At 35.7% G+C, this 13,076-nt stretch overlaps 1 protein-coding gene across 8 annotated transcripts in view; it reads right to left on the reverse strand.

Moving 5' to 3' along the window:
• The window catches only part of PPP1R12A (protein phosphatase 1 regulatory subunit 12A), a 164,460-nt gene that overhangs the window by 31,930 nt on the left and 119,454 nt on the right, over positions 1-13,076 (reverse strand). For 5 of the 8 annotated variants that reach the window (XM_070454252.1, XM_070454251.1, XM_070454259.1 and 2 more), the window contains exons 10-14: positions 10,978-11,193; positions 9,632-9,726; positions 7,077-7,181; positions 6,026-6,193; positions 5,448-5,624 (exon numbers count right to left, since the gene is read on the reverse strand). In XM_070454252.1, coding sequence (XP_070310353.1) covers positions 5,448-5,624; positions 6,026-6,193; positions 7,077-7,181; positions 9,632-9,726; positions 10,978-11,193 — 761 coding nt within the window. The remainder of the gene's footprint in view (positions 1-5,447; positions 5,625-6,025; positions 6,194-7,076; positions 7,182-9,631; positions 9,727-10,977; positions 11,194-13,076) is intronic. The other 3 variants (XM_070454257.1, XM_070454255.1, XM_070454256.1) reach the window with 2 other exon arrangements.

Raw genomic sequence — 13,076 nt, forward strand, 5'->3', positions numbered from 1 at the left:
CAACATCCGCTGGATCATCAAAAAAGCAAGAGAGCTCCAGAAAAACATCTACTTCTGCTTTATTGACTAGCACAGCATTTGACTGTGCAGATCACAATAAACTGTGGAAAATTCTGAAAGAGATGGGAATACCAGACCACCTTACCTGCCTCGGAAGAAAACTGTATGCAGGTCAGGAAGCAACAGTTAGAACTGGACATGGAACAACAGACTGGTTCCAAATCAGGAAAGGAGTATGACAAGGCTATATATTTTCACCATGCTTATTTAACTTATATGCAGAGTACATCATGAGACATGCTGGGCTGGATGAAGCACAAGCTGGAATCAAGATTGCCGGGAGTAATATCAACAACCTCAGATACGCAGATGACAGCACCCTTATGGCAGAAAGTGAAGAAGAACTAAAGAGCCTCTTGATGAAAGTGAGAGGAGAGTGAAAACATTGGCTTAAAACTCAACATTCAGAAAACTAAGATCGTGGCATTTGGTCCTATTACTTCGTGGCAAATAGATGGGGAAACCGTGGAAACAGTGACAGACTTTATTTTGGGGGTCTTACAAAAAAATCACTGCAGAAGGTGACTGCAACCATGAAATTAAAAGACACTTGCACCTTGGAAGAAAAGTTATGACCAACCTTGACAACATATTAAAAAGCAGAGACATTATTGCTAACAAAGGTCCATCTAGGCAAAGCTATGGTTTTCCCAGTAGTCATAGATGGATGTAAGAGCTGAATTATGAAGAAAACTGAGCATCAACAAATTGATGCTTTTGAACTGTGGTGTTGGAGAAGACTCTTGAGAGTTCCTTGGACTGAAAGGAGATTGAACCAGTCCATCCTAAAGGAGAACAGTCCTGAATATTCATTGGAAGGACTGATGCTGAAGCTGAAACTCCAATACTTTGGCCACCTGATGCGAAGAACTGACTCACTGGAAAAGACTGTAATGCTGGGCAAGATTGAAGGCGGTAGGAGAAGGGGACGACAGAGGATGAGATGGTTGGATGGCATCACCGACTCAATGGACATGAGTGTGAGTAAGCTCTGGGAGTTGGTGATGGACAGGGAGGCCTGGCATGCTGCAGTCCATTGGGTCACACAGAGTTGGACACAACTGAGCAACTGAACTGAATGACTGACATCTATTAAATGTATAAAAGTTCTCTGTGAAATATTAGCCTGTAAAACATGGTTCAATGGTTATTTTTTCATCCATCCAATTTATTTATGGACCTATTGGTCTTATGCAATTTATTGCTTTTGTACTTCCACCAGAGGAGGAGAAAAAATAAGAGAAAGAGATGAAACCTAAATGTGATACCACATCTAGTTAAACAGAAGTTTATAGCAGCCTACACAGGTGCTTGTATTACTTCAGCATTTCATGAGCTGCTCTGAAAAGTCAAATGAACATAAAAGGCTAAATTCTGATTTCTACTATATATGGTCAAAGTTTTTCAGATTTAGTTTAAAACAGTGAAATTTGCATGCCCTTTTACCCGCACTGAAAACAGTACTATCAACTATCACACTCTCTCCCAAGAAGCCTAGAATCTTTTTCAATACTTTCAAACTGCTATGAAAATTAATAAAACTATTTATCATATGCAGGTTAGGAGCATAAAAATTACTAGCTGAAAAATTGTAAGCTCTGTTCAGTTAAAATTTTCATAAAAACATTTGTCCTAAAATAGCATAAAAACCTAGCCTATCAATTTGTAATGCATATTTCCTATACATTTGATAGTCCCCATCTAATGTTTAGTTCCTTTCTCCTTTCTTGAGCTGTCTATACAGAGCAGACCTCTAAGAATAGAACATAGAGAAGACAGAAAATTCATGTTTTTAGTATGTTTTTAATTCCAAAGAGCTAGTCATCAAAAAAGGTGGCCCAATATACCAAATTTCATTGCTGCCTTAAACATTACTGTATCATACTGTCATGCTAGATTTCTTCCTTCTAACTACATAGGATGTGTAATTTTACTTCCTAGTCTTAGACTGCCCACTATTTTCTGAAGAAGCCAAAGGTTATTTCTAAATTAAGGACTTTTCCCCCAGTAAAAGCAATTATTCTGTATATTATTTCTTTCCCTAACATTTACTGGCTGAAACATTTATATTTATTTATAATGGGAAGCTCCCCTGGAGAAGGTAATGACTATCCACTCCAGTATTCTTGCCTGGAGAATTCCATGGACAGAGGGATCATGGGGTTGCAGAGAGTCAGACATGACAGAGCAACTAACACCTTTTTTTGGTTTGTTTCAATAAAATTTATATTTTGGTTAGTCAACCAAGTTACATCTCTAAAAAGCAATACCAACCCTTGCTTCTCACTCAGCATTTTTCCTTCCAGAGGGAAGATAAGTGGTCAAATGGGAGCTGGCTGAGTCAAGGGAAAATGGTAAAAATGAGTACTTATACGAAACCATGGGAATTCATACTACACATATGAAGTTATTAGTAAGGTAGTATTTTGCAGTTTGAAAAGGCTATGGAGAATTAGAAATACTTGAACAATGAAAGAATTTTTCATCATGCCCCACCTGTCTCTCTATCTTGCTATTCCCCGAGGCTTGCGGGATCTCAGTTCCTCCGTCAGAGACTGAACCCAGGCCATGGTAGTGAAAGTCAGGAATCCTAACCTCTAGGCCAATAGGGAACTCATCTATTTAAAGCAAGCTTCTCTGCTCTTCTCCCTGATGCCTCCTTCCTCCAATTAATCAACTCCAATTAATTAATTTTATAAAAACAGAAAATTCTCACCTAAACCTGATCAATAAAACCAGGAAAACTCAAGAATACTGTGGAACTTAATAGTGTACACGGTAACTTCATGTAGTATTGAAAAGTGCATGTGTGAGGATATATAAAATGGCATAAATGTATTAACATCTTTTTAAGCCGCAGAGTATTCAGGGCTTCCCAGGTGGCTCAGACAGTAACGAATCTGCCTGCAATGCAGAAGACTGGAGCTCAATTCCTGTTGGGAAGATCCACTGGAGAAGGGAATGGCAACCCCAAATCACCATATATACGATACAGGGGAAAATTTTCAACCACATACATTTTAAAATGATTAATAAAATTTACTTAAAAGATAAAACAGGGGAATTCCCTGGAAGTCCAGTGGTGAGGACTCTGAGCTTTCACTGCTAAGGGCTGAGGGTTCAATCCCTGATCAGGGAACTAAGATCCCACAAGATGAATGGCCAAAAAAAAAAAAAAAAAAAAAAAGAAGACAAACAGCAAGGCCAAAATTGCAAACAAGTATTTGACATCAAACAAAACACAAACATTAATATTACTGCAAACATCACTGAAACAAGACAAATTTTCTATAATATAGACTAGGAAAAATGTCAACAGACATTTTTTTCCTTACACTATTAGGACCTGCTGTGTCTTAACAATATTGCCAAATATTTAATTCTCAATCTTTAAAATCTTACAGGATTAATTCTAAAAGGCTGAAACTTAATACTTTCAACAACATAAAATAATAAAGAAATCTGGGATTAAGAATCATAATTTACTAGTTCTGAAACAACTGATGATTTTTGGGAGATAGTCATTGGCTTTAATTGTCACTGGAAAAAAATTTTAAAGTATGGAATGCTAGAAATAGAAAGGATTCTAGAAGTTAAAAATTGTAAATTAAATACCTGATTTTACAGAAGAAGAAATTCTGACCCACAGAGAACTCTTATTTTAGGATTAAGGCAGACAAGGAGTAAAAAAATCAAGAATTCTTAAGCCTTTTCCCCTTTAACTATCTTCCAAAAAAGCAAAGCCTTTAAATTTATTTTCACTAGAAGAGAATGAATGCCTATGATCCTCTAATTTCTGTGACTATGTGCTCTCACTAAAAACACTCCCAAACCTAAAACTTACTAAACTCAGAGAAAAATCAAGCAAGCATAATTAAAATGTGATATGACCTGTACTGGTATTCAAATCACAAAGTGCTAAGTGCTTGTAGGGCTCTCCAGGCAAGAATACTGGAGTGGGTTGCCATTTCCTTCTCCAGGGCATCTTCCAGACCCAGGGATTGAACCCAGGTCTCCTGCATTGCAGGCAGATACTTTACCGCCTGAGCCACCAGGGAAGCCCCGAAGTATCACTAAATTTCACCATAAAAATAGAAATGAAATATAAATATATTGACAGAAACTAAAGATGCAATGACAGAAAAGAAAAAATTTTTAATCTAAAAATATTTTCATTTTTTAAACATTTTTAAACATTTTTTTAACATTTAACATTTTGTTACTTTCCATATAATCACCACAAATTTACTGTAAAGATGCTACCGCTTTTACAGCAAGCCATGCATTCTGCTAGGCATCAGAGACAAAAGATATATCAGACTGTCTATATATGAATACTATGTGCCAGAAAGAAAACCAGATTAATCTGGTTGGTATTTTAGTTACAGAAAATATCAGTTATGTGGCTAATTCTGAAAGAATAAAATATTTAAAAAGGTTACATTTAGTTTCCTAAAATATGCTTTCCCAAGAGGTAAAACCAAATTCAAAGCTAGGGACAATGAGCAATATAGCGGACAGAAAGAAACCCCTGCACTGATTCTCCTGTAATCTTGGGCCTAGCCTTAGCTCTCACACTAATCATATCAAAGTGGAAAAGTCACTTAATATTGCTGGGACTCAGTTTTCTTCTGTAAAGGATATCATAAAAGATAATAGTAAGTTCCTTTCCACATCTATGATTCCATACCAACTGGCTACAACAGGAAGAAGAGAGCAGTGCTCTAAGTCTGTTTCAGCACACGAAATAAATTCACAGACTCTAAGAAATTTAACAGGTGTCTTCTATTTTTAAATACCAGAATTTAAACTAAGTGAATGTATTAAACATATGTAAAATTATTTGACTTACACAGATGCCTAAGAAGCCATTCTTCAACAAGGGAATTTTATTTTTTTAAGTTTTTAATTTTCTTCAACAAGGGAATTTTAAAATGAAATTCTCAAATATTAACAACAAAAGGGAACCTGTTAAGCATCAAATTTCTTAACAATGAGGCAGAAGGGGGAAACAATGAAAGAATAAAAAACTTTTCTTTTTCATGTTACATCTAATTTTCCATGAGTATGATTTGCTTGATATGTGTTTAGATGTTCACTACAAAAATTTTTTGAATTCTCACAACCATTAATACTAAGAAGGCTAAGTAAGATAACTGTCTGGCTCAGTGCCTTTAAACAAGAACTGTCAGAGGTGGGTTCCAAGCCTAAATGCTAATTGCTAATTATATCAATTTACAGAGTTCTGAGCTGACATAGGTTATCTCATTGTATTAACCTGCTGAAGAGATGGACACCAACTTCCCAAGATTAAAAACCAGAACAAAACAGACAATTTACATCATTGGGCAAGATATATCAGCAGTGCTGTTAGGACCTGTACACACCTGCGTCTCTCCCTGACCTCCGAAGTGGAGGAGACAGTGCCAGCAGTGGTTGTGGTCACGGTTGTGGTAGAGGCTGCAGCATTAACAACAGTTGGAGCAACAGGAATGGTCACTGCCGTAGGAACACTGTCCTTTTCCTTTTCAGTACTATCCTCAGCCCACAAACGATTTGAGGTACTATAGCATCATAAGCAGCAACACAAAAAGAGAAAAGGAAAACAGCTAAACAATGAAAGCACTTTCTAGCAGCTGAAAACATGTGACTACAGGGATGGATTTAAAAAAAAAAACAAAACACACAACGTGAGACATCGTTCAACCATGAACCAAAAAGTTCACCCAGAGCTGTCAGAGAGAAATTTACATTTTAAGAAGCTTAATTCAAGGAAAAGTTCTTAAGTCAGGAACTTAATTTTTTTCCCCAGACATATAGTTTCCTCTTTTGGAATCAATTTTTGGTTGTAAATAATTTTAACCAGGTCAATGAAAACTCCAGAGCCCCACAACCTTCTACACAAAATGCATGCACAAACAGAAGCACACAGGAGGCCTGAACACAAAGCGCATCTGAGACTCACCTGCTCTGTGTGCCTGCTGAGGAAGAACCCGGTGCAATCTTTGTAGTAGTGCTTGTGCTGGAAAGCAGGCTTTTCTGAAGCCCAGCTGCAGAGGTAACTGTTGGTGTTGATGTGGTGCTTGGAACACTAGAACTAATCAAATCATCTTGTCTTCTACCAAAGGAGCAACTAAAGGAAAGAGTCATATCTATATAGGATGTGTCTGTAGGTGTATTCTATAGTCAATGCCTATACATTACACAGATTCACAAGGCTAGGAAAAAAAATCTTAAAAGCTGTGTTCCTAAATACACCACCGGCTCCAGCACCAAGAGTTGCACCTACAACTTGCTAGAGTCTAAATGATTTCACTAATTTGGTAGTGTATCCTTTTACTAAACCCCCACCCACCAACAAGATTTAAATATGATCTGACAGCTTACGTTTCTGGAACAGTTCTATGTCATATGGACGTGCCTGGAAAAACACTTTGGTTTTACTCAGGGGAAGTTAAGACTAACACTTTTGAAAAAAAAAAAATGTTTTGGCAATGGATCAAAGCCTTAGGAGTGACCCATGCCTATATTATATCTGTCGATCTTTTAGTCATTTTGATTGCTCTCAGCAGAAAAAATAATGCACAGATCTTCCACTCCCTCTCCAATATGATATTACCAACATTCCAATTCAAGGCATTTCTACTACTCTGAGTTCTAACACAAATAAAAACTTTTCAAGTCACCAAATGAGATAAATCAGGTTACTATTTCAAATGCTCCAGTCAATTACTTAATTGACTTATATGTAATTATATACAGAGTTCCTTTTCAATATAATCTAAAAGATACTTCAAAATATTTAATTTAAAAATACATAATAGGAAGGCATAAGTAGGAGCAAACTTTCAACCTGTTGTTAAATATATACTCTGTGTCTTTAAATGAAAGTTTTATTTAAACAACAAAAAATATATAAAAGCACATTTTTAATATTAACCTGAGAGCCCCAAACAAAACTGCCTCATATTTTAATAAAAGAATACATGAACGTTACTTAAGAATTATATTATTACCTTTTATGATAAGTTGAGCCTTCATTAATGGAGCTATTCTTTTTAAGATCATCTTCCCATTTTCTTCTTGTATATGAACTACTTGTTCGCAAACTTGAAGAATCTCTGTGAAAAAAAAAATCCTTCAGATTCTGGCAGATAATTTTAAAATAGAGTTAAAGAAGTTGCACATTAATAAACATAGCAGAAGTAGAAACTGGTAAACTCCCTTAGAAAAACACTTTGGAATATTTGTTAAGAAATGAAAGCAATTCACTAAGATTCCAGTTCTAAGATTCTATACCTAAGGAATAATTGTACCTGTGAGGGGAAATAGAAATGTCTATGGGAGTTTTATTTATGATGACAAAATATTATATAATTTCAATGTCCATAGTTTGGGCAGGGGGAATGGTTACTTTAATATCAGCAGATCTACTCTACAAATACTATGTACTGATGAAAAACAATGTTTGTTGAAAACACACACTAACGTCAGTTCAGTTCAGCTGCTTAGTTGTGTCCAACTCTTGGTGACCCCAAAGATTGCAGCACACCAGGCTTCCCTATCCAGCACCAACTCCTTTGCTCAAACTCATGTCCATGAATCAGTATTGTCATCCAACCATCTCATTCTTTGTATCCCCTTCTCCTCCTGCCTTCTATCTTTCCCAGCATCAGGATCTAGTCTAAAGAATCAGTTCTTTGCATCAGGTGGCCAAAGTATTGGAACTTTCGCTTTAGCATCAGTCCTTCCAATGAACATTCAGGACTGATTTCCTTTAGGATTATTGACTGGTTTGATCTTCGTGCAGTCCAAAGGACTCTCAAGCATCTTCTCTAGCACCACAATTTGAAAGCATCAATTTTCAGCATGCAGCCTTTTTTATTGTCCAACTCACACATCCATACATGACTACTGGAGAAACCATAGCTTTGACTGTATGGACCTTTGTTGGCAGAGTGATGTCTCTGCTTTTTAATATGCTGTCTAGGTTGGTCATAGCTTTTCTTCCAAGAAGCAAGCGTCTTTTAATTTCATGGCTGTAGTCACCATCTGCAGTGATTTTGGAGCCCAAGAAATAAAGTCTGTCACTGTTTCCACTGTTTCCCCATCTATTTCCCATGAAGTGATGGGACCAGATGCCATGATCTTAGTTTTTGAACGCTGAGCTTTAAGCCAACTTTTTCACTCTCTTTCACTTTCAACAAGAGGCTCTTTAGTTCCTCTTCACTTTTGGCCATAAGGGTGGTGTCATCTGCATATCTGAGGTTACTGATATTTCTCAATCCTGCTTCCAGCTTGTGCTTCCTCCAGCCCAGCGTTTCTCATCATGTACTATGCACATAAGTTAAATAAGCAGGGTGACAATACACAGCTTTGTCATACTCCTTTCCCGATTTGGAACCAGTCTGTTGTTTCATGCCCGGTTCTAACTGTTGCTTCTTGACCCGAATACAGATTTCTCAAGAGGCAGGTCAGGAGGTTCTGGCATTCCCATCTCTTTAAGAATTTTCCACAGTTTGTTGTGGTCCACACAGTCAAAGGCTTTGGCAAAGCAGAAGTAGTTGTTACTCTGCAACTCTTACTTTTTCGGATGCTGGCAATTTGATCTCTGGTTCCTCTGCCTTTTCTAAATCCAGCTTGAACATCTGGACGTTCACGATTCATGTACTGCTGAAGCCTGGTTTGGAGAATTTTGAGCATTTCTTTGCTAGCGTGTGAGATGAGTGCAATTGTGCAGCAGTTTGAGCATTCTTTGGCATTGTCTTTCTTTGGGATTGGAATCAAAACTGATCCTTACAGTCCTGTAGCCACTGCTGAGTTTTCCAAATTTTCTGACATAATGAGTGCAGCACTTTCACAGCATCGTCTTTTAGGACCTGAAACAGCTCATCTGGGATTTCATCATCTCTACTAGGTCTGTTCGTAGCGATGCTTCCTAAGGCCCACTTGACTTCAGACTCCAGGAGTGAATATTGACATTTTAGTAATCAGTGAACCAAAATGGACTGGATGGGAGAATTTAATTTAGATGACCACTTTGTCTACTAGTGTGGGCAAGAATCCCTTAGAAAATATGGATCCCTCATAGTCAACATGCTAACATATAAGACTGCTTATGAGATCTCAGGTGAAAGAAAAAGACACAAACTGAATACTATAACATGACTACAATTAAAAAGTTGTCATACTCTATATGTATTGAAAAGTGAAGAAACAAACTAAAATGTTGTCAGTGGTCAAGTAATGGCTTTTTCTCCCTTCCTTCTCCTTTGGTATTACATTCCAAATATTTAGAAGCATACATACGCTATTCAGACAACCGTCCTCTCCCTCTGATACAACCATAAAGCCTTTATTTATACTGTTATTTCATGAACATACCAATTCTGTGCCCCCCCAGACCTGCGTACCTGATGCTGCTACTGTTAGGGATACCCTCCATTCCTTCCTGAAATCCATATCCCATATAATCACAACCACCCAACCCGCATATTTTAACTCTCATGCTAGAAAGTAAAGATTTCATAGTAAAAAAATAAATAAATAAAGCAAATCATAATGCACTCACCTGTTTTCTTTCTCTTCAATGTCAGATGTACTGCCGAGTCGTCTTGGTATTGTAGGCGCAACATATGCAAGCCTAGCTCCTTTACTATCTTTCTCCTACACAATGGCGAGAAACAGAGAGTGAAAATAAACCACTGAGATGATTACAGGTGCTGCTAAAAGTATGGAAAAAGTATGCAACTACATATAATTACACCATCATCACAGTTTACTTGATAATATTTCCATCATTCCTAGCTAAACTCTAAAACTGATGTTTATCAATACTCAAGTACTATAAGCACTAAATGACAGCCTGCTAAAATTAATTTTCTTTTCTTTCTCCTTTAATCTAGAATTAGATCATTTTAACATAAGAAAAATTCCTCCACATTTTAATGACTATTTCTAAAACTTCTGTAACATATTATTTACTGTAACATAGCATTATAAGACAAAACATCCTTATTTCTTTCAGAGAAAAGAGTTCTCAAATATGATTCATTGGTAAGTCTCAATTATTTACATTATATAAGCTATTTACTACTTTGATATTCTATGCTTTAAAAAATAACATTATACAAAACAAAAAATTATTTCAATTATATTTATCCAAATCTAAGAGTGTAGATGCCATGTAATGGAATCTGTTATATTCTCATTATATGGTATCCATCAAGTACTTGGAAGACAATAGGACAATAAATTTATACAAAATAAAAATCCTAAGATTACTTTATGAATAATTCATTTCTGAATTTCAATACATACAAATAAACATTCTTATATAGAGCAAGAAAGCTATATGGAAAAATATCTGAGTACTAAAAATGCAATGGAAAATAAACAATCCAATTACATAAAATAGCACTGAAAGAACTGTGGTGCATTGTATTTAATGCAATTTTAAATAATGCCTTTCAAAATACAGCTATTAAAATTGCTCACTAGGACAAAGCTGTGATGTATCATATGAAAAAGTAGGTAAAGAAATTGTAGATACTGAATAAATGCAACCTATGAGTATCATCACAGTCTAGAACAAATGCATTCCTAAAGTTTGAAAATCTTTCTTAATAAATAAAATTAGCTTGTTACTTGATAGATTTTACTGAGTAAAGAATTCCTTTACAGAGTAAAGGATTCCTATAATTGAGTACAGTCTCATAATTTATGTTTTGGGTAAATACATCTGATTTCCCCAATAATTATATTCCATATAGATATTGGCTGAAGGTAGGTACATTTGTATTTTCATGTCATTCTTTAAATCAATTGAATTAAATTGATATGTAGATATTATAATGATACACAGTGGAGAACCAATTGTTATAGTTCTTACAGAAACCAAATTGTGAAACAGATTACCTTTTCTTTATTATCCAAAGAGGAGGAAAGTCTGGGACTTGAAGCTGAGCGCATGACACCTGCAGTGTCTTTTTCCTTCTGAGCCTCTTTAGATGCTGTGATTTCTGCAAGTGCACCATAACTGCCCGTCTTTCTAAGTCCTAACCTCCAAGATGCAGGAGACTCATCTTTTCTCTCTTCTTCTTTGGGAGAAATTTTTGTAGCTGAAGTTGGAAACTGTTTTTATTTAATTTTTCAGGAAAAGGAAAAAAAATTATCAAGACCAATCAGTCCTTAAACTGGAAAGGAGAAGTTTACAGATTAAACACTTTAAAATTACAGTTAATAGTTTCAGGAGAAACACTTACTAAGCAGGTTAATGTCTTAGTCAAAATGTAAAGATCTAAAACTGAAAAAAGAAATATTACCTGTTGAGATGTTAGGTTTAAGAACACACACTCCACACTTTGTATCACACAGAAAAATTATGATGCAAATAGAGAAGAGAAATGAGCACACCATAATGACTTAAAACCATGCATCGTTGAAACCAATATTCACATTAAACTTGTTATGTTGTAACCTAACATAAATCCTTGCACATGGAAAAGCCTCACCATAGATTTTTCACCCTTACTGGGCACAAGAACAATGCCAGTTTTGCGCAAGCCCTGCCTCCACGATGCGGGATCTACTGATTCCACCACAGGCATGATAGGAGCAATGAAATCATACTAAAGCCAATTAAAATAAAACAGGTAAAGAGACACAGATTGAAAGTTTGAAAATATAAAAGGAAGTTATGAGCAAAACAAACTTTTCTCCTTTTTTAAAAGAATTTTATAATAAAGTAAAACCCCAATACTGGGTAGCTATCTAATCTTTAAGAATCACTGGGAATAAGTTTCAGTTTTAACATAAGAGCATCTGAAAAAAATCTAACTGAGAAACTTCTAAGGCAGTTAAAAGCACAGAGAGCTGGTAATATTCTAGTATGGAGTGAACAAACTACTGCACTTGAATTTTGTTTTTATTCACTTTGTACTTGGGTTAAGAAATTTTAAATCCATCATCATCAACAAAAGTAATCATCAATATATATTTAATTCATTAATATTTTAAATATCATAGTCTTAAATTTACCACTGGATTTTTCTACCAAACATTAAACATGTCAACTAAAAACTATTTTTGTACAAATATTTATTTCATTTCAGTTTTCCAACAGCCCTAAAAACGAAACACCCATAATCTTTAACTAGTTTACTCCATCAACTACACTTAAAGAGTTTAAATATTCAACCACAGCTAAATATAGATGGTTAACACAGCAACTAACTAGTTACTACAAGCATAGGATATGTGTAATTTAAAAATAAATAACCCAAAACAATCTTTCTTTCACATTTATAGCCCAGGTTTACTGTAACAGAAGTTTAAAGGAACTTGTTAAAAGCACCATAGTGTTGGAGGTCTACTTTTTAGACAAAAAAACCTCTAGTGTTTCCAGTAATTAATTCCTATCAATAGGGTTAAAAAGAGACTCAAGACATGCGGCATTTCTCAGTTCCCAAAATGTGAACTGAGGCATTCAAGATGCAAGAACAAAATCACAGGAGTGCTATGGAATGTTTTAAAATTTTAAGTGAAGTACAGTGACATCTGTTGGACACAGTGCAAACTGCCATTACTTTTTGTAGTAGCTACTTAATAAATGAAATAAACAGGTATTCCTTTGGGTCAAATGGCACTGTGAAAAAAAAAATCAGTAAAACACTCAAGTCTCCCTTGGCTGAGAAAGTCCAGGAAGCTCTGTAATATTTTACTCAGTATGATAGGCACAGGGATGATTCCTTACTGATTTCAGAGTTTAATGTCACGCTACTCAGGTTGAACACAGGTTGGCAAACTTTTTCTATGAAAGGTCAGGTTGTAAACTTTAGGCTTTAACTACTCATCTATGCTGTTACAGTACAAACCCATCCATAGGTAACACACAAGTGAAAGAATGTGGGTGTGTTACAATAAAACTTTATTTAGGGGCAGTGAAGTTAGAATTTGTGTCACGAAATACTCTTTTTCTTTTAATCTTCCCCTGCCTCTGCCAACCATTTAAAAAT

Source organism: Odocoileus virginianus, chromosome 24, assembly GCF_023699985.2.
Source record: "Odocoileus virginianus isolate 20LAN1187 ecotype Illinois chromosome 24, Ovbor_1.2, whole genome shotgun sequence".
Classification (NCBI taxonomy): Eukaryota; Metazoa; Chordata; class Mammalia; order Artiodactyla; family Cervidae; genus Odocoileus; species Odocoileus virginianus.